This window comes from Carcharhinus amblyrhynchos, chromosome 2, assembly GCF_965287045.1.
Source record: "Carcharhinus amblyrhynchos chromosome 2, sCarAmb.v2.hapA, whole genome shotgun sequence".
In the NCBI taxonomy this organism is placed as follows: Eukaryota; Metazoa; Chordata; class Chondrichthyes; order Carcharhiniformes; family Carcharhinidae; genus Carcharhinus; species Carcharhinus amblyrhynchos.
The window spans coordinates 108928371-108951177 of NC_137325.1; the positions used below are offsets into that span (position 1 = coordinate 108928371).

At 43.5% G+C, this 22807-nt stretch overlaps 1 protein-coding gene across 1 annotated transcript in view; it reads left to right on the forward strand.

Moving 5' to 3' along the window:
* The window catches only part of mrc1a (mannose receptor, C type 1a), a 136334-nt gene that overhangs the window by 99329 nt on the left and 14198 nt on the right, over positions 1 to 22807 (forward strand). Inside the window, exons 17-23 of the mRNA XM_080217211.1 lie at positions 1791 to 1948; positions 2037 to 2101; positions 3726 to 3826; positions 5999 to 6141; positions 8200 to 8314; positions 10238 to 10400; positions 22252 to 22358. Of these exons, the coding sequence (XP_080073337.1) occupies positions 1791 to 1948; positions 2037 to 2101; positions 3726 to 3826; positions 5999 to 6141; positions 8200 to 8314; positions 10238 to 10400; positions 22252 to 22358 (852 nt within the window). The remainder of the gene's footprint in view (positions 1 to 1790; positions 1949 to 2036; positions 2102 to 3725; positions 3827 to 5998; positions 6142 to 8199; positions 8315 to 10237; positions 10401 to 22251; positions 22359 to 22807) is intronic.

Consider the following 22807-nt stretch of genomic DNA (forward strand, 5'->3'; position numbering starts at 1 on the left):
TCTGCTTTGTTGAAATAACTTTAAAAAATACAAAAAAAACAGCCCTTACCCCTACATACTCCCATGCTCCACCCATTGCAAACCCATGCCATGTCATGCACCCCACCATCCCTCCATGGCCCCTCATTCCAGTTTCAAGTCCGCCCAGCACTTAGAGTTAAAATAGTAAAATAGAGCCCATAGATTCATAAAGCTGGTTTTACCACTGATCAGAAACTTAACTGGACCAGCCGACTGTGGCTACAAAAACAGATCAGAGGCAGGAAATTCTGCATTGAATAACTCACCTCCTGGATCCCCAAAGCCTGCTCACCATCTATAGTTTGTGGCTGCGGTACCATTCAGCTCCATATACAAGTCTTGTACAAGTCATATACAGTGCTGCTCCAACAATTGATCAGCTTTATTGATTGAAATACACATCCGTAAAGAGAGATAGAAAAGAAAGATATTTAGCATTTATTCAACTAAAAGGAGCTCAGCCTTTTTTGAAAAGGTAGATGTTTGTTGGAGGCAATGAAGGTAAATGTCTCCCCTGTAGAAGAAAAATAAGCTGGGAATCTATCCAGAACTTCTCCGCTCTGCCACATAACTTCACTGGAGATGCTTTGAAAACTCTGTGTGTATGAATGGCATTTCTGACTTACTTCCCGCAGACTGTGAACAGTTCTGATGCAACAACAAATATAAAGGTGAGGTTAACAATATACGCCATACACAGTTAAACACAGAGATCACTGTCCTCGCTGCTCTGCAACACCCTGTGGAGAAGCAAAGTGTCTCTGACAGTGACTTCTGGATTTCCGTGTTTAGGTGCGCATCAGCAGCAGGAATCATTGTTTATTTTACCATTATAATCTCACTCACTTCTGAATGCATTCCTTCTCGTTCAGGTATCATGCTCTAAAAGGGCTAGGGCAACCATCGACTTCCGCTGGATTGGTCCATGATTGGCAAAGTATTACAATAATTTGCTGTTGCTTTCTACAGAGTAGCTGAACGGGAAACTCTCCCACTCCTTATCACCTACCAGCAGGAGCACTGGAAGGATTTATAGGCCAATAATCAACCTGTCTGTTACCTGTGGCCCTCAGGTCCTGAAGTGGGATTTGAACAGAGAGCTTCTGGGTTTACTACGCAACCCACCATGTTTTTCTTGACGGTAACAGGCAGCCTGCCATTCACTGGTGACAGGATCTTCTGGTCCCACCATTATAAGCATGGTTCCTCGTTGAATGCACTTCTCGTTGCCATGAAACCAGAAGGAGGATGTGCCATTGGCAAGATTGAAGGATCCTGCCAGTGGGACTGATAGATCTTGCTGACTGAGAAGTTCCGACCCCTGGCTCACAGATAGGGATGCTACAACTGCGCCACAAGACCTCCCTCAGAATGCCCTAGATCAAAAATTTCTGGCTTTCAGTGCGAAACTGATAGGTTCATGCTATGGGCTGCATGGTGGCACAGTTGTTAATATTGCTGCCTCACAGCTCCAGGGACCCAGGTTCAATTCCAGCCTCAGGTCACCATCTGTGTGGGTTTCCTCCGGGTGCTCTGGTTTCATCCTACAGTCCAAAGATGTGTGGGTTAGGTGGATTGGCCATGATAAATTGCCACTTAGTGTCAGGGTGATTAGCAGGGTAAATACATTGGGTCATGGGGATAGGGGCCTGGGTAGGATTGTTGTTGGTGCAGGCCCAATGGGCTGAATGGCCTCTTTCTGCACTGCAGAGATTCTATGATTTTGTGATTTCAATGCAAATTTGTGTAATTATCTGAATGCTTAACAGAAAATACAGAAGATGGCTGGATAATAAACGAGGATTCTCAGTACTACATTAATCAAGAAGCTATGTCATGGGATGATGCAAGGACATTCTGCAAGAAGGGGTTTGGAGATCTTGTTATAATTAACAGTGCTTCTGAGAGACTGTTTTTGTGGAAAAGGGTAATGGAGATTTTCTTTTGAGAACTGGTTAGCCTCATATTTTTAATGTTGTTGCAAACCTTGAAATTAACCAAAAATATCATTGCAGATATCAAAAAATCCTCACAATCAGTATTTCATTGGCTTGCTCGTCGGTCTTGACAAAAGTATTAAGTAAGTGATTATTTAAACAATATTTTCTGTTTTTAACCTTACATTTCATTCTATCAGTTTGGAGCTTTTAACTCTCCTCACTATTTCATGGGTTGATGCACCACCTTGCATGGTACAGAGCCAAAGGTCTTGTACTCAATTCCCTGGAGCGGGCTGCATTGGCTTTACATTGATGTGGGGATTGGGATTTCTCTGTGATGGTAGTAATAAAGAACCTTCATCCGTGTTATCCAGGAGGACCACTATGAAAGGGGAAATGAAACCATCTCTATCCACCAGCACAATCAATAAACTCAAGCAAAATACTGGGTCTCAATGAGGTCTCAAAGGTCGGAATTTAAACTGAGGAGATATTGGAGTACTGTCGATGGCCTCAGTGCTCCAGTGCTGGGGATTTAAAATTGGTTATTGTTCACATTCCTATCATTCACCACCCAACAACTTAAGCTGCAAGCTCAGTGCACAAAACACCACCTGCTGTGTTATGAACCACATAGATCAGAATAGTCCCAGATTAAGTAATTATGTTGAATTATCTTAACTTACGGGATGATGGGGGGCATTGCTGGCTGGCCAGAATTTAGTGCCCATTCCTAGTTGCCCTTTAGAAGGTGGTGGTTAGCTTTTTTAACCACTGCAGCCTGTAAGGTACAGGTACACCACAGTTAGGGAGGGAATTCCAGGATTTTAACTCAGCAACGGTGCAGGAAGAGCAATATATTTCCAAGTCAGGATGGTGAGTGGCTTGGAGGGGAACTTGCTGGCGGTGTTCCTAGGTATCTGCTGCTCTTGGCCTTCTAGATGATAGTGGCTATGGGTTTGGAAGGTACTTTTTTAATGAGTTCCTGCATTACATCTTGCAGTATACACTGCTGCCACTGTTCATCAGTGTTGAAGGGAGTGAATGTGGAAAGGGTAGCATTCAAGTGGGCTGCTTTGTCCTGGATGGTGTCAAAATTCCAGAGTGTTGAGTGCCATCCAGGCAAGTGGGGAGTATTCCATCACACTCTGATCTTATCTGTGCCTAATCTGCTGGAAATGAGAAGCAAAATCTTGTGTTCCAGCCAAAACTCCATTCATTTTCAGTGGCACAGAAGAATTTCAGCCACTAATGAAGATGGAGATTTTCGGCACAGACTTCATGAAGGATCGAAGGACTTGGGAGAGGGTACAGAGGAACATTGGCAGGAATTTAACAAAATAATCTCATCGGATGTGGATTTCATTGGCAAGACCAGCATTTGTTGCCCTTGAATTGAGTGGCTAAGAGATTGAAGGAGTTGATTTTTTCCAAAAGTGGAAAGGAATATATTGGCTTTTTATTTGGCCTTTGATCAATACAAGATACTGAGTGGGATTTTCTAGCTGTGCTCTCTCCAAAACCAGAAAATCCTGCTAAAAGTCAATGGACTGTGGCATGATCCATCCCTTGCCTGCCTGCTACAATTCCGTGGTGAGTGGGATGAGAAAATTTCCCCAATAATTCACCATTGAGTGTTGAAGCATGTGCAGGTTCATTTTTTTTTAAAAATGTGAATACTTCAAAGTAATGCAAAATAGAATGAGGCAATTGAGTTATATTTTCTGTTCAATTGAGATTATTGATTTTGTAATGCTTTTCCAGATGGATAGACAATACTCCAGTGGATTATCTAGCCTGGGCACAACATGAACCAAACTTTGCAAATAATGATGAGAACTGTGTTACCATGTACAGTCATATGGGTAAGAAAATATTTGTTCTGCTTTTGTTCTTTACAGCGAATTTGCTGGGCAAGTGATCTTAACAGTTGTTTGTCAGTGAGAGGGCCAAGCCAAATTCAGTTGCTGAACTCCATCCATGCTTCAAGCCATATAATTCTTCCACCTTGAGACCTCTGACAAAGCATCCGCAGAGCATGGACCAGCAGCAATGTGTCCAAGAGGCAGAGTAGGCTAAGTAAGGGTGGAAGAGTAAGAAATCAATAATAAAGAGGAAGAGAATTATCAAAGAATGCAAACCTGCCTTTATTAGTTGTGACAATAGAATATAGCAACTGTGAGTTATGCTGGAACTGTATAGAACACAAGTTAGGCTACGTGTGATTATTCTTAAGAGGAGATTTAGGATGATATTGCCTGGACTGAAGAATTTTAGGTATGATGAGAGACTGGATACGTGAGGGTTTTTTTCTTTGGAGCAAAGAAGGCTGAGGGGAGGTCTAGATGAAGAGTATGAAAGTATAACAATATAGATTTTCATTATCCTCCCACACTTGATCATGAATGCCATGGTAGAATGGTCAGGAAGGTTCTATTGTCCTAATTAAGAGGTCTATAAAAAGGAGACATAGATTTTGGGTGAGAAGTTACTGGCAATTTGAAGAGATGGTTGTGGGGAGCTGAAACTCACTGTCTGATAGGATGGTAGAGGTAGAAATCCTCATAATATTTAAAAAGAACTTGCATATGCAATGGCAATGCCATCACATACAAGGTTATGGACCAAGTGCTGGAGAGCAGAATTAGGCTGGATTGCCACTTGCTGGTCATTATAGTTTCATAGAATCCTACAGAGCAGAAGGAGGCTATTCCACCCATCGAGTCTGCACAGACCACAATTCCACCCAGGCCCTATCCCCATAACACCATGTATTTACCATAGCTAGTTCCCCTGACACTAAGGGGCAATTCAGCATGACCAGTCTGCCTAACCTGCATATCTTTGGACTATGTGAAGAAACCAGAGCACCCAGAGGAAACCCACACAGTCTTGGGGAGAATGTGTACACTCCACACAGACAGTGACTCAGGCCGTGAATTGAATCCAGGTCCCTGGTGCTGTGAGGCAGCAGTGCTAACCACCGTTTCGATGAGCCATGTTCGATGGGCTGAACGTTTATAAAGCTCTGGTTACGTCACAACTAGTGAATAGTGTCCAGTTCCAGTCACAACACTTTAAGGACATACAAAAGTTAAGGAATAGGAATAGAGGTATGCCCCTTGGAGCTGCTCTGCATTTAGTACAATCGTGGTTAATCATCATGAGTAACTCCACTTTCCTGCCCAGTCGCCAGCTCCCTTAATTCCCTGGTAGACCAATAATCTGTCTGTCTCAGCCTTAAGTATAAGGAATCTCAAGAAAGATTGTGAGGGCCCTTAAGAAGATGCAGAAGAGGTTTACCATAGAAATTTCAAGGATGAGGAATTCTAGCTATAAGGTTAGATTAGTAAAACTGAGGTTGTTCTATTTGGAGCAAAGTAGACGGAGGGGACATTTGGTGTAAGTGTACAAGATTATGACAGGTTTAGATAAAGAGACAAAGATAAACAAATTCCATTAGAAGATAGCACAAAGACTAAGGGGGACAGGTTAAAGTTTTGTTTTGGGTGGCGGGGAGGGGGCGGGGGGAAGGTGGCGAGAAACATAGAAAAGTTTTTTCTAAACACAGCAAGTGGTAAAGACCTGGAACGCGCTGCCTACAAACATGGTAGGAGCAGAGAAGATCAATACTTTCAAAAGCCAGTTGGATGGGTACTTGTGGAAAATAATCTTGCAAGGATGGAGAAGAGTGTGACTGACAGAGCTGGCATGGACATAATGGGCTGAATGTCCTCCTCCTGTTCTGTAATGATTCTATGACTCTTTGTGAAAGGAGATATAAATAAATGAAAACACAAACATATCATTTGTTACCCATTGAATCGCTGAGCAAAATAAATTGAGCAATAAAGATTTATAAGTGGCCTTCATGACCATGTGTGGGAGGATAATATAAATATATACTATCACTCTTCACTTAAATGTACCAGTTCAAGAATATTGCTATATTAAATCTAACATGCAAATTCATTGATAAAAGTATACTTTTGTCTAAAGATTACTTTGTACTTTTGTTTTTTTTTTCATTTTTGAAGGATTCTGGAATGACATGAACTGCGGTCATCCATTCCCCTTTATATGTGAAAGAAGCAACAGTTCAATTAACACAACACTCACTCCCACGCTAGCACCTGGCCCAGGGGGTTGTACTGAAGACTGGATTCCATTTGGATCGAAGGTATGTGTTTTCAAAACTGTAAAGCTTTAAGAAGTCAATCCGTAGGTCACTGATGTAGCAGTGCAAGCTGCACTTGCTACAACTGGCCAAGAAGGTAGCTTGCCAAACCACCTTGAGAAGAGGATTGGGATAGTCATTAAATCTTGACCTTGCTAGTGATGTCCAAACCCAGGTATCAGTGAAAAGTTCAAGTAGAAAAATTACAGAATGTCAGTTGTTGGGGAAGAAATGGAATGAATCCCTGCTAAGTCTCCAGGAGAGTTTTCATGTTCACCCTGACTTTCTGGGGCTCCATTTACAACTCACTGGGAGAAGATGTGGATTGTGAAATTTAACCGGTAAGTCTGTGCGACCAGGTCACATCAGGATGTTGCTTTACCACTAAGATACATGAGATGGAAAAGCAGATTATCTTGCAGGCCAATTTCATCATGTAACCAGATCCCAAATGTTCGTCAGCTGAGCTCTATCAGACATACATGACTAGATTTTCCAGTGGGATTTGAGGCCCAGGCATTGGGATCAAATGGGGCTTCTGAACCCTTACTTACCAAAAGCCAGATCAGGAGAGGTGATGGCCTCCTACTTGGCTACTTTTGGACCCACTGTTGGATTAAGGATGACAAGCAGGTCAGATTCCTTGTCAGCCATATGAAGGAAAGGCATTGGAGCCTCAGCCATCACCATCTGTGGTTCTAGACATGTACAGCTTGTGTGATGATACGGCAAATCAGACCCCTTGAGGAACTAGCTGACTCAGTTGACTGGAAGGCTGATATGGAGCAGATTAGTTAAATCCCTGTTCTGGCTTGGGTAAATAGAGGACTTGCTTCTTTGTCCTACATATAATGGAAGTTGTGGCCGTGTGGGTCAGATTTTCCTTGGGCAAAGAACCCAAGAAGAAGAATGTTGTATTAGATTATGTAGAGGAGTGTCACATGCAGTCCCAAGCAGCTTATGTTTTGTCAAAAACATTGCTTAATGATAATTTGCGATGCTATTCTAGTTTAGATGCACATGAGAAACTACCTAATCACTCATTAGGCCCTGATGTACTCACATGAGGGCATTGACTGATCTGTTTTTGAGACCCTTGAAAAGGAAATGCTGTTATTTGCTGCATCTCCCGTCAATACATAGCAAGTTCCATATTGCCAGCACACTCTGGGTAAATACGTTTTGTACAACACCAAGTTAAAGTCCAACAGGTTAATTTGGTAGCACAAGCCACAAGCTTTTGGAGCATTGCTCCTTCATCAGGTGAGTGGGAGCTTTGTTCACAAACAAGGCATATAAAGATACAAACTCAATTTACAAAATAATGGTTGGAGTGCGAGTCTTTATGTGTAATCATGTCTTGGCAAGTATATTGGAAATCCAGAAGACAATAACAATGGTATTGCACTTTGAGCAGTGTCTTGTAACCCTGAATCAGTTGGTGGTTCGAGAGAAATTCCAATCTTGCTGGGCCGTTCAGATATTTTGCATAGCACAGTGAAATGCTGAAACAAGCAAAAAGCCTATAGGAATAAAATTACTCGAATGGCCTTAGTTTTATAACTTTAATAGTAAACCATCTCAATAAAAATAAAATTTAAAAACAAGTTAAATAGTTCAATCAATAATTTTCTGAGGAGTGGAACTGTGTGGCCGCCTTCTGAAAGGAGAAGCAGAGCTTAATACATGCATGTTTATATGGATCCAACCACTGGATTATTAGCAAAGATTCAAAATGATAACCTTTCAAATTAAAAGTTGCTTTCGCCCCCAAGTTGGATTGTATTTGAGAGTACCGCTGGTGTGAAACTGATGTGTTGTGAAAAAAAACAGAAGCTTGACATCACTTCATAATTGTTTTTAAATTCCCTCAATTGTTTCCCAATTCTTTCACATCAAGGTTTCAGCCCTTCAGTGAAAACAGGGCGTGTGAGAAACCACAATAATGAGCTGCTGATAGCGTGTGAATATCTTCCTATCTGATGTGTCAAACATTTCTACCAATATTACTTTTGTGTTATGCTGACTGATAATTTGGCATATTTTAATATTCCTTCTTAGTGTTTCATGTTCTATGGTAAAAAGCAAGCAGATCAATTGACTTGGAAAGATGCAAGAGATCGTTGCATAGGCAAAGGAGGAAACTTGGCGTCAATTCAAAACGCTAAAGAACAAGGTATGCAATTAGAGTCAAAGGGCTGGAGTTTACAGGGCACTCTCATCCCTGACACCAATCCCCAGCTAAAATCCCAAAGTGGGGAAGGCGCCTACCAACAATCCTCGACGCCTGCTCCTCAGCAGGTTTAATTACTCCAAGGTGATACCTCTCCCCATTTCTTTGAGTGTTGAAGATGGTGGCTGGGGTGCTAGTCAGGTGCACCACTTGGAACTTGATGGTGTTGAAGGTGTTCAGTGTTTCTGGTCAATGGTAACCTCCTGGGATATTGACAATGGGAGATTCTGTCATGGTAATACAACTCAATCTCAATGGAAAAAGTTTGGATTCTCTCGTATTGGAGACAGTCACTTCCTGGCACTTGTGTGGTGTGAATGTTACTTGTTGTAGCTTAAGTCTGAATTTTGTGCAGGTCTTGTTGCACATGAGCATGGAATGCTTCAGTAACTAAGGAGTTGTGAATAGTGCTGAACATCAGTTATCTGCGACTATTACCACATCTGACCTTGTAATGCCGAACAGTTTATTAATGAAACAGCTGAAGATTGTTGGGCCTAGGACACTTTCTGAGCAACTTCTCAGCATTATTTCTACAGCCTATCTTAAATAATAGTGTCCCATTTGTCACGTTAAAATCCTCTGGCACTTTCTGTATCTGGGGAAAAATACAAATTATGCAAACATTTCCACTCCCACTTCCTTTAGTATCCTGATCACTCGAATATTAGCCAGTCTTTCCAGTACTTGAAACTGAACTAGATCAGCCATATAAATACTGTGGCTGCAAAAATAACTTACCTAACTGCCCAAAGCCTGTCCACAAGGCACAGGCCAGGAGTGTGATAAAATACCTTTTCAGTTGCTTGGATGGGTGCAGCTCCAACAACACTCATGAAACCTGACACCATCCATCTCAAAGCAGCCCGCTTGTTGGCACCACTTCCACAAACATTCACTCCTTCCAACTCTGAAGCACAGTGGCACCAATGTGTACCATCTACTGCAGTAACTTACTAAGACTGCTTAGAATACACCCACTGATGCCACCCCATTGAAGGACAACTGCAGCAGACATTTGGAAACACAAATGTCCTGAGAGTTCTCCTCCAAGTCACTCACCATCCTGACTTAGGCATATACCAGCATTCCTTCACTGTCACTAGGTCAAAATCCCAGAATACCTTCCCTAACAGCACTGGGGGTGTACCTGCACCACTTGGACTGCAGAAGACGGCTCACTTCCTCCTTCTCAAGGGCAGTTAGGGAAGGGCAATAAACGCTGACCTAGCCAGTGATACTCACATCCCATGAATTAACACAAATACGCCTGGAAAATAGCTTAGAGTACAAAACAGAGAGTGGAGATCAACTAAATACATAGAAGATTATGATAAAGTATTATGTTCAGTAAGATAAACAAGTGAATCAACTTATAGTGAGGAAAGCTTCCAGTAGTCAGTGGATTGACAGCAAGAAACAATTAACATCAAAACAGTTAGGAAATGTTAGGAGAATATTTTTATGCAAAGGATTGTTTCGGTAGGATACTGTCTGGTAGAAGCAGAAACTATTTTAAAAAGAATTAGATATTTGTTTGAGAAAGGGAAATGAAGTGCCGGAAAATGTGACAATACAAATTGTTGTTTGAAGGAACTGGTATAAGATTGATGGGTTGAGTGGCCTCCATTCGTTTTTTTTTGAAAATTAGTGTAATTATTATATGCATGCCAGGGATCATTTTATTTCTATAATTTAAACTGGAATTAATTAATTATTCCATTTTTTAAAAGGTCTTGGTCACGTCTCTGTGAATTACTTTGGGTCATTCTTCTATGTTAAAAGCATTGTATAATTACAAATATTGTTTGCTGCAATGCTGACCATACATATTCTCAAAATAATTCAGTATGTTCTTCTCTGCAGCATTTGTTACCATGGAACTGAATGGTTTTCCCGTGAATGTTTGGATTGGATTGAATGATATTAACAAAGAGAGTAAATATCTCTGGACTGAAGGAAGGGGAGTAAACTATACTAACTGGGCCAAGGGATTTCCAACAGGACAAAGATACAGCTATGATGATCCAGTAAGTACCAACCATAACCAACATTCCCTAGGCAATCGAGTAGCCTCTTTTCTAGTAATAAACTCTATTTGGCTTCATGAAGTCTCCAGCCTCTAATATTCAGTAGAATGAGCATCACAGAAAGCAGCAGCAGACATTTAGTAGAAATATAGCTTATACGAAAATTATAAAACAGAATGTAGTTTATAGTAAAATTATTAGCCAGTGAAACATTACACTATGGAGGCTGTGGATTTCCTTGGGAAATTCTTCAGGGTTGAATCAGGATTAACTGAGATTGGGGAATATCGGAATGCCCACTAGTTGTCCCAAGATCATTCTTTTATTCATTCATGGGATGTGACTGTCACTGGCTGGGCCAACATTTATTGCCCAGCCCTGAGGGCATTTAAGAGTCAACCACATTGCTGTGGATCTGGAGTCATATGGGCCAGACCAGTAAGGACAATGGATTTCCTTCCCAAAAGGACATTAGTGAACCAGATGGGTTTTTACAACAATTGTTTCATGGTCTTCATTAGACTTTAAATTTCAGATTTTTATGGAATTCAAATTTCACCATATGCCATGGTGGGATTTGAACCCAGTCCCAGAGTCTCTGGATTACTAGTGTAGTGACAATACCACTACCCAATTGTCTCCATGGATCAGGTGGATGTTTGTATATTAACAATGAAATTGGAGAGCCAGCCTCAAGAAATTGATCATTGAGAGTGGCCATAGTATAATGAAGTGATGGGGGTGGGGGCTGGGATGGGGGGAGTAGCAGAGGCTGGGATGGTGGGGGCAGTTGGCAGTGTCAGATAAAAAAATGCAAATAGAAAAACTAATTTGGTTTTTGAAAGGCTTACTTCTCTATTGCAACTGCAATTGTTCACAATACAATTGATTGCAGGAGCAAAAACTTGAAACATATTAATCCCTGCTTCTCTCAACACTGCCAGTTCTTTATACACCTCGTGGCGCAATTATTGGAATTGCAACATATACATTGATTAATAATCCTAACTCTTATGGGACTATTCCAGATCAGTAGCGTTTCTCTGATAATGACTGTCACTCAGGTTTAAATTAGTCAGAGTTCACAGACACATGTTCGGGTCTGAAGAAATGATCTATTATGCCTTCTTCCAGTGAGCCACCTTTAATAAATACCAACTAGTTTAGAAATATCCAGGCTATTGGAAAGGTCTAATGTCTCTCTACAATTATACATTTCTCCATTTTAGAATATAAATAAGGGGTTCTTGGACTTGCAAACAGAACACAATGACCTGCAGCTTTTCTGGTGGGTTGGGCCAGGAGTTGCGTGTGTCCACCCTTTCGCAGGTTCCCCGACCCACGTGCATCTCCCAGCCAGAGAAAAATGGCTCTGCCAGGAGCCTGCTGAAAAACAGCAGGCCGCTGTTTAGCATGAGTTTATACCTTTGCATGCCATTATTGGAATCCGCCCACATCTGTGTCTCCCACTTCTTTGGCATGATGTAATTTTCGTGCCAATCAGAACAGGTATTTAAAAGTCTCAACCTGGCGTGGTAGCCTTGAACTGGCACCAGGAAATAAGTGTTGAGAGTGAAGTGCGGAGAATGTTCAGGCAGGCCCTGGGCAACAAAGAACAACACAGCACAGGAAACAGGCCCTTTGGCCCAACAAGCCCGCGAAGCCATTTTAACATTGTGAGTTCCCTCTTCCACCCATGACCTTTGTCTACACTTATGGCACTCCACATTGGAAACCAGATTGAGGGGAGACTAATTTAGGGACAATTTGTTACACCAATCAGCCTAAGAGCACATCTTTGGGGTGTAGGAGGAAACCGAAGCACCTGGAGAAAACCCACACAAGCACGGGGAGAATGCGCAAACTCCTGGTGGCCTTCCTCCTACTGCCTTCAGGTTTTGGCCCATTGACGAGTGACGTCTTTTGGGGGTGGGGGGGCTGAGGGAGGTTAGGGGGAGGGTCTTCCATTTCTTCACAGCTCCCTGGGTGAGATTCCATCAGGGAATCCCACTCCCCCCCCACCCCCACTCCAAGCAGTGCTGAAGGTGACTGTGAGAGGCAGTGTTGAGGCCTCCCACTCTCACACTTGGCACCTAGGGGGAGCAGCGGCCACCTGCTCCCTCTGGACGTGAAGGTGATGGCATCCCTTAATTTCTATGCCTCCAGATTATTCCAGGCTCCCAGTGGTGACCTAGCTGGGATCTCCCAGGCCTTCATGCACTGATGTATTATATTAATGATTTGGATGAGAACATAGGAGATTATAGAGGTTGCTAAGTTTGCAGACATTACCAAGATTGGTAGCATAGTGGACAGTGAAGGAAGTTATTTCCAATGTTATTGCAATGGGATCTTGATCAGTTGGGCTAGTGGGCTGACGAATAGCAGATGGAGTTTAATTTAGATAAATGCGAGTTGATGCATTTTGGTAGATTGAACCAGGGCAGGACTTAGTCATTTAATGGTAGGGTGTCAGGGAGAGCTATAGAACACAGACATTTAGGGGTATATGTTCGTAGCTCCGTGAAAGTGGAGTCACAGATGGACAGAGTGACGAAGAAGGCAGTCAGCATGCTTGGTTTCATCGGTCGGAACATTGAATACAGGAGTTGGGACATCTTGTTGAAGTTGTACAAGACATTGGTAAGGCCACAATTGGAATATGTATACAGTCCTGGTCACCCTGTTATAGAAGAGATATTATTAAACTTGAAAGAGTGCAGAAAAGATTTACCAGGGTGCTACCAGGACTTGATGGTTTGAGTTGTAAGGAGAGGCTGGGTAGACTGGAACTTTTTTCTCTGGAGCATAGGAGGTTGAGGAGTGATCTTAAAGAAGTCTACAAAATAATGAGGGGCATAGATCAGCTAAATAGTCAATATCTTTTCCCAAAGGTAGGGGATTCTAAAATTAGAGGGCGTAGGTTTAAGGTGAGAGGGAAGAGATACAAAAGTGTCCAAAGGGGCAATTTTTTCACACAGGATGGTGAGTGTCTGGAACAAACTGTCAGAGGTAATTGTAGAGGCGGCTACAATTTTGTCTTTTAAAAAGCGTTTAGACATTTACATGGGTAAGATGTGTATCGAGGGATGTAGGCCAAATGGGGCAATTGGTATTAGCTTAGGGCTTTAAAACAAAAAGGGTGGCATGGACAAGTTGGGCCAAAGGGCCTATTTCCATGCTGTAAACCTCTATGACTCTAAATGTGTGGCAGGTTACAGGTACCCTGTATGCCTGGGCAGGGCAGTTCATTAATTTTGATGTGGGCCATGCACAGCAGGAGGGTGCTTGGCTTTGCATCCATCGCCGGGATCCTGGATGTACAGGGCACAGTGGATGGGATGCACATCGCCTTGTGGGCCCCCCATGCATGGCTACAGTGATTTGTGAACCTGAAGGGGTTCCATTCCCTGAGCATCCAAATTGGCCGCGACCATCAGTTCAAGGTCATGCAGGTCGATGCACACCACCCAGGGGGGAGTGTCGATGACAGCTTTGCGATTCAGCAGTCAGATATCCCTGGGCTCTTTGAAGACCAGCCCAGGCTCCCGGGATGGTTACTGGGCGACAGGGGTTACCCGCTAAGGTCATGACTGATGACACCCGTGCTGAGGCCCTGTATCGAGGCAGAGACAGCTACAACGAGGCCCATGCAGCCATCCGGTCCATCGTTGAGCAGTGCATTGGCCTGCTGAAGATGCGTTCCCGCTGCTGGGACCAGTCTGGGGGGCCCTCCAATATGACCCTGCGCATGCTTCACACATCATCATTGTTCGCTGTGTTCTTCACAATAGTGCCCAGCAGTGTAGAGACCAGCAGGAGGAGGAGGAAGACGAGGAGCAGCGATGGGGCAAGATGGGTGCTCCACCACATGAAGTACAGTGGGTGGTGGTGGCAGGTGTCTGGTGGGGAAGGACAGTGAGGGACACCTTGATTGCAGCCCGCTTCACTTAGCTGGTGCTGTGCAGTGAAGGGGGTGCAACCTACACACATCCAGCACACCCCAGTAGCAAGTGCAGCAGCTATTTCCCCTCCAAACTGACCTGGGTGCTCAAACCACCACATTACCCTTCCCCCAACTTCTGTCATCCCATCACCCTATCCCCCAGAAACATCCAACCTGACCCTATTAATGTGCCTGGGCTGACAATGGTTGTGAGTCTTGGTTGAAGGCTGGAGGATGATGATGACTCCGTTGTGCACACTGGAATCCTACCCCTGGTGCCACTCAAGCCTGACTCCTAACTGTTCTCCGAATGCACTCTGCTATTCTGGCCCACGTAGCTGTAAGGGCCGAGAAAAGGACTTGAACTGAGAGGCTGGTGGATGTTGTGGAGGGTAGGACAGGCTCTCTGAAAGGTGGCTGAGTGTACAAGGCTCAACAGACAGCATCTCTGTGTTTTAGAATTGGGAACACAGCTGTGGCGGAGGGGAAGAGAATCAGAGACACATTAGTCACAGCATGATGTGCAATTCAGTTTCTTGTGTTCTTAACATAAATGATTACCAAACCCTGACTAATGCTGATCTTCACCTGTGCCCTCTAGTGAACTACAACTTTCTAACTTAGTGCTGTCTACTACTTCTTCTCGGTGTTACCCCAGGATGCACATTGGAGGCAGAGGTGTCCAGCTATGATGCACAGCTCATTGCCTGTGATGCCCTTGGCAGATGTCCCTTGGGTGGCTGGGACATGGAGGGTCCCGACTGACTTGTGGATGGCATTCTTTGGTGCCACCCTGTTCAACTCACAGTCCCTGAGATGCCCTGCTATGCAGAAGTGGGGGAAATTGGTAGGTCTCTGGATATCCAAGATCTCCTGGGTGGAAGATCCCGGCATGGGCTCAAGCCCATCCTCCTCCCATGGGGTGCCCAGAGGCCCTGGAGGCACTCCATGGAACACCAGGATAGCTGGATTCAGCTCCAGAAATTCTGCCAATCCTGGAGGCCTAGATGCGTCTGCCCCACGATGTTTGATCCCTCAGCCCTGGCCCTCTGAGACTTGGCCAAGCTCTGGAGCTCCTCAGCAGTAGCCCTCTGATCCTGGGCTAAGTTGTTGAGGCTCACAGCCACGGCCAGCTGTGTCTCCAGAATGCCAGTGAGAGTCCCAGCCATGGCTAGCAGTTTCTCCCACACGCCCTCGACATCTATGGCCATCGAACGCTGTGTCTCCTGGATGCTGGAAACACACTTACTTGTGGCCCGCTGTATCTCCAGGATGGCCTGGACCCTGTCACCCATGAGGACAGACTCCTGAGCCAGATTTTCCACTGCGATCACCACCCTTGCAGTGTTGGCCTAGTGCAACAGTACTCTGTTTGACTCCCCTAAACAGCCGTGCAGTCCCAGCATGGTTGCTGACAGCCCTTCCACAACTCTCCAGGTTTCTTGATGCATCTCCACCAGCCTTGGGAGGAACAAACCCAGAAGCCCAGTAGCTGGCTTGGGGATAGCTGAATCCTGGCCTCTGACAGACCTCTGTGTTCCCCAACCCTCGGCTATGTCTGCTCCTCCTGATGTGTATCAGCGGCTGTGATGTGCCCACCAGATTGTGACACAGAAGTCTCAACACTAAAGATGTCCAAAGTGGTGATTGTCTGTGTTGGTGGGTTGTGTGGTACATGCAAGTGACACTTTAGTGGTGCTGCCCTTGGAGGACTCCTCAGTGCCTCCCTCCAAGGTGTCCAACAGGGGGTCATGGGCAGTTTGGTCCAGAGCAGCAGGAGCTGCAGCAACACCCGAAGGGCCAGGTTCCTCTGGGTCCAGAGTTGGAAAAAATAATACACATTAGGGGAGGGAGGCAAAATATTCCATGCAGCATTGCACTTATTTACAGGAGGACCAAGATTGAGAGTGCACTTCTGGTCACTTGCATGCTGCAAGCTGACCTGGTTGTCGGTGACCATTCTGTTCCTGGGGGAAGGGTCACTTGTTGCATGCTCTTCAGGTGTCTAAGCAGCGTTGGAGATCAATGCCAAGCATGTGCAGTGTTCCAAGTGGGATGTTTACTCATCCTTGCTGCTTGCAGAAGGTCATTCATTTTTTTTTTTGGGGCACTGCCTGCAAGAGTGTGGTATCAGGCTCCTGGCATTCACTTCTGCCACCTCTTCCCACAATGCTGTGGCAGATGCACCCCTTGGGTTAGGGCCTGGCCAGGGAACAGATGATCAGGCCTCTCCGCCACAGCATCTAGCAGGTGCTGCTGGTATGCCTCCAAAAATCCAGGAGCCAGTTTCCAAGCAGCCATCTTTGTAGCTGTGTATCCATTCCTGCAGCATATACACAGCTCTGGCTTCATAGGGGAGTGCGGATACAGTGAGTGCGGCCAATCAAGGGCCCATTGGCAACAAATATTTGTGAGAGATTTTGAAGGCTGCATTTAGTTGAGTATCATTCAGCCGTCAGGGTGCTGATTGGCTGCCATTCATTAGGCTGCTGTGTCCGGTGGGACAGGGGTGGGTGCAATATTCAGGGCTCCCATTCAAGAGAGGGAATGATCACAATCTGGGGTTGTGCGTGTCAGCACAATGTTAGTTCTCTGCAGGGCAGCAGTGAGGTCAGTATGTTCAAGGGATGGAGGGCTTGTGTTCCCGCATTATCCAGATCCATGGGGGCATGAGGTGAGCGGGCAGCCATGTCTGTGTGTGGGGGGAAGTGGGGGGGGGGGGGGGGGGGGGTGGTGGTGGACAGCGATGAGGCCGGCGATGTCTCTGTGTGGAGGTTGTGGGGGCTAGCAAGGAGGCCACCGATGTGTGTATGTGGTTGGATGACAGTGATCTGGATGCTGGGAGGTCTTTTCCGCGATCTCCCAGTGATGTGAACATGCGCGGGTTCCAGCTCATCTCACCGAGTTCAGGCTCTTTGGCCCCGTCCCCCGAGCATTTAATGATATTCGCAACTGGACCCTCTGCATTGCACAGAGTGCTGAGATTTAGGTGAGAAACTGAACTTCAGAGCAGTCGAGATTTAGAACAGTTTTCCTGCCAATTCAGCACTTTTGGCAGCATCGCCCCCTGTGAGAAAATACTTATTTAAAAATATATTAAAGAACGGAACATGCAATATACTTCACGTGGCCAAGTAAAATGCAATGTTGTATTTTATTAAAAGATGGAAAAAATAATCACCATTTTGACATAGAATCCAAAAGTTCAACCTCTACAATGTTACAGCAAAGTATTTTACAATACTCTTCAAAACAAAAAAACAAAGGTACCTTAAATTGCCTGAGTATCAAGTTGTCTGTTTAGCATGGTGTCTCTCCTGGATTAAGTACCTAGCCTCTAATTTTCCTCCCAATTTTCACTGACCAAGTTTTTTTTAAAAGGCTGTTTCTAACCTGATTAATACATCTTTAGCAATTATGGGTGTTTACCTCTGTGGAAATTCATCCCGTCTTCATTGTCCTTTTAAAGTGATATCATTCAATAACATAAATAAATAAATCAATTTTTGAGAATTCTAAAATCATGAAGTTCTGTGCTTTTATCAGGTCAAAAATGTTTGTAATGTCTTACAATAACAATTGCTATAAGTTATGCTTATTTATTCCTTGTTAGAATTTGTATTTTATATTTAAAAACTTGCATATATTTTTATAAAGAATAGTCATTTTATTATTTCTTCTGGTACAACCAGAGGTTGTAAATTTTTTTTATACAGTTCAACCAGTGGCTATATACCTGTCGTGCCTATTCGTTTGTAAAGAAGATTGTAATATTTTATTTCTGTGATTGATAATTTTTATATGAATTGATAATAGTTCACAAGCGTTAAAGACAGAACTACACTTCTTTATCTTCTCCTTGATTACTCGTAAGCAGAGGTGTTTTTGAATGATGGCTGTGGCATTTTTCCCAACGTCTTTTGTTTGCGTGGCCCAATTTTATAATTAACACATAGCAAAGTCTCTTTGATCAACTCAGAAGGTTAGTTGACTACATAATTCAAACCTGGGGCGGTGAGAAGGTGGATTGTACATATGCCTGCAAGCGTGCACACATGCACAAAAGAACCACAATATTGAGTATTAATTTACATAATTTCTGAAGTCCAGAAACATTGGAGCCCAGAGGGTTCTTCTTTCATGGCAGAGTTCAGTCCAGATGAGTTCCTGGTTGGAGATAGCAACACAAAAACCCTTGTAATGAAAAGCAACGCAGCATGAGAGAATTTCTGTGCTTAGACCACTTGGCAGGCAAAGACCAGTGACTTTTAAAATCCAACAATCTTGAGGAGTTCAGACATGGAGATCAGCTGCTTGATCACCTGCGGTGTTCTGCTGGGGGTCTATTTGACTAGTTGGCAATTCAGCAGAGTTTTCAACTTTTAACAGGATTATAGAGATTTCAAAATGGCCACCTGAGTCATGTGACCACCTTTCTGCACTAATTTCTAAAGGAACAATTAAAGAATGATTCTTTTGCTCCTGTAATTCCTATTGGTAGCTTCCAAAACATAAGGCCAATCCCATGGTCATGTGACTTGTAGCACTTACCCTATTGGGTTAAGCAGAAAGTCCATTTTAAATATAGCAAAAACAAAGGCTGGTATACTCTATTTGGATTTAAAAATTTTTTTTGAAGCATACAAAAGCTGGAATTCTACTAGCAGTTCATACCCCATCGCCGTTGCTAGAGTGAATGGAGAGTTTGTCACTCAGCCAAATCTCCCACTCTCTGCAGTGGTCCAGAGAATCCTAGCTGCAGGCAAGCAGGAGAATCTGGTCCAAGATATTGGTGATATCTAGTTATATCTGGTACCAGCTTTCAATAAATTATCTTTTCAAACTTACTTCATTAAGGTTGCCATGTTACAGACAAAACTGGATATGCTTTATCTCACCAGGAGATGTTAATTTCTGTTAAAAACATTTTAATATTCTTTTTGCTAAGAAACACATTATCAGGATTATGTCACAACATGTAAGAGGCATTTTAGATGAGAACTTGAAACGCAATAACTCACAAGGCTATAGACCAAGTGCTGGAAAATGTGATTAGAATAGATAGATGTTTGATAACTGTCACAGATATGATAGGCCGTTGGCTTTCTTTCTATGCTGTAAAGCTTATGATTTTATAAAATAGATAGACCCTAAATATTCTGTTTTTCTCATTATAGTGTATTGGGTACCCATGTATAAGGAGCTTTTAACAATATTCCAGTCGCTTTTAGTTGATGGTCATTAACTACAGTTTTAAGCAAGTTACCAGAATTATCTCTGTGCAGAGATATCTTTGATGTGGAGATACCGGCGTTGGATTGGGGTAAACACAGTAAGAAGTCTCAACATACAAGGTTAAAGTCCAACAGGTTTATTTGGTAGCACAAGCCACTAGCTTTTGGAATGCTGCTCCTTCATCAGGCAAGTGGGAGTTCTGTTCACAAACAGGACATATAAAGGCACAAACTCAATTTACAAAATAATGGTTGGAATGTGAGTCTTCACAGGTAATCAGGTCTTAAAGGTATGTGAGTGGAGAGAGGGTTAAGCACAGGTTAAAGAGATGTGTATTGTCTCCAGCCAGGAACTCAAAAACTCAGCACACATGGAGCAGTTGAACCAGGAGCACTCCTCATCACAATGGATGTCTTGGCACTCTGCACCAGCATCCCCCACGGCAATGGCATTGCTGTAACTACCTCAGTACTCAACGTTGACAACTGCCAATCTCCAGATACAATTTTACAACTCATCCACTTCATTCTGGACCAGGATGTCTTCATCTTCAACAACCAGTTCTTCATCCAGACACACAGAACAGCCATGGGGACCAAATTCGCACCTCAATATGCCAACATATTGGCATATTGAGGTGCGAATTTTGCAAGGTTCGAACAAGACCTCTTCACCACACAGGACCTTCAATCGATACTATACACCAGATACATCAATGACATTTTCTTCCTTTTGGACTCATTGTGAATGATGACTGAAACAACTATATGATGACATCAACAAGTTCATCCCACAATCAGACTCATCATGGACTACCCTCTGGAATTGGTTGCATTCTTGAGCACACGCATCTCCATCGATGACGGTCACCTCAGCACTTCATTGTACCGCAAGCCCACAGATAACCTCATGATGCTCTATTTCTCCAGCTTCCACCCTAATCATGTTAAAGAAACCATCCCCTACGGATGAGCCCCCCACGTACACAGGATCTGTTCAGATGAGGACGATCACAACAGAAGCTGAAAGATGCCCTCATAGAACAGGATATGGCGCTCGACTCATTGATCAACATTTCCGAAGCGGTACACTGAAAAACCTCACTGACCTCCTCAGAAGACAAACACGGTACGGCGGAGAGAGTACCCTGCGTCATTCAGTACTTCCCTGGAGCGGAGAAGCTACAACATCTCCTCCGGAGCCTTCAACATGTCATTGATGAAGGCAAATATCTCACCAAGGCCATCCCAGCACCCCCACTTCTTGCCTTCCAACAACTGCACAGCCTCAAACAGACCATTGTTCGCAGCAAACTACTTAGTCTTCAGGAGAACAGTGTCCACGACACCACACAACCCTGCCACAACAACCTCTGCAAAACATGCCGGATCATCGACACCGATGCCATCATCTCACGTAAGAACACCGTCCACCAGGTACACAGTCCATACACTTGCAACTTGGCCAATGTTGTCTACCTGATACGCTACAGGAAAGGATGTCCCGAGACATGCTATGTTGGGGGGACCATGCAGACGCTATGACAATGGATGAATGAACACCACTCGACAATCACCAAGCAAGAGTGTTCCCTTCCTGTTGGGGAACACTTCAGCAGTCATGGGCATTTGGCCTCTGATCTTCAAGTAAGCGTTCTCCAAGCCTTCATGACACATGACGACGCAGAATCGCTGAGCAGAGATTGATAGCCAAGTTCCGTGCACATAAGAATGGCCTCAATCTTGCATTTATGTTGCAGTATCTGTAAACCCCATGACTTGCCTGGGCTTGCAAAATCTCACTAACTGTCCTGGCTGGAGACAATACACAGCTCTTTAACCTGTTGTTAACCCTCCCTCCACTCACATTGTCGGTACCTTTTAGACTTAATTACCTGTAAAGACTTGTATTCCAACCATTGTTTTGTAAGTTAAGTTTGCGTCTTTCTGATCGCCCTGTTTGTGAATAGAACTCCCACTTACATGATGAAGGAGCAGCGCTCCGAAAGCTAGTGGCTTGTGCTACCAAATAAACCTGTTGGACTTTAACCTGGTGTTGTGAGACTTCTAGCAGAGATATCTAGACAGAAGCCTTTCTGCTTTTCAGAGGAGTGACCACATATTAAACTTATTTGTATTAAGGTTTTCTTCTTAAAATGTAATGGCTTAACTGTGCCTGAATTTAACCTAATTATCTATAATTGTATCTATATTTTTTACACACAGAGCATGGTTTCTGCATTTGCTGCCCATTTAAAGTCTGCACATTTCAGATAATTGCCCTTACCAAGTGAGCTTCACCACATGGCAATAGAAAATTAGAATATTAATTCAGAACTCCAGTTCATTGTCTTCTTATATTCTTCAGCAGCTATCTCCAGAAATATTTCTAACTATATTTGAACTGGTTCATCACATTCACTTCATCGGGTTTCTTCAGTACCGTAATTTCATAAGTCCATTACTTCCTATGTAAAAAAAAAATACTGCCTGGCTAGTAATAAGTTCTTTGATAATGTGCCATACAACCTGATCTGTGATATTTGCAGGACACATCATCAATCAGTTTTTGTCTGGCATCCATGGATTAATTAGTAACCATGGTTAGCAATTGTTTCAGGAGTTTACTGGTATTAGGTGCTGACTCTTTTTTTTTGCTTTTACTATATGGGCAACTGACTGTGTGACTGTGATTGCAAATGCAAATAACAATATTGGAGCTTGGAGGGATGACTACTGTGATCTTAAGAGAGGCTTTATATGCCAAAAGTACAAAGGTGAGCATTTCATATGACATTTCAGGACAACTTTATTAATGACCTCAAAGTATCTGGTAAATGAGCTGAAAAAAAAAGACTGTGTGCAAACCTTACACCAGAAAACAAGTTCAGCTTAGTTAAAAATTCTTCATTATCCTATTACATGCCAGATTATTTGTGCAGATCGCAGCATGAAGAATTGTTACTTGAATAGCTTATACTGAACAGGTGAGCTTCTGTGGGGTGCTTACTAATGTTATCCTCCATCTTCCTTTTTATGTTACCCTCTCTCAGCACCGCAGCTCTCTCAGTCTTGTCTCCTCTCCTGATACCCTTTATATTCACTTCATCACATCTTTTCCCCTTCCACTTTCCTTCTTCCCAAGCTCTCATCACTCCTGGTACCATCTCTCCCTCATCTTTCCAGCTCCTTTTCCTACCTATCCCGTTCCACACTATTCCCCTCC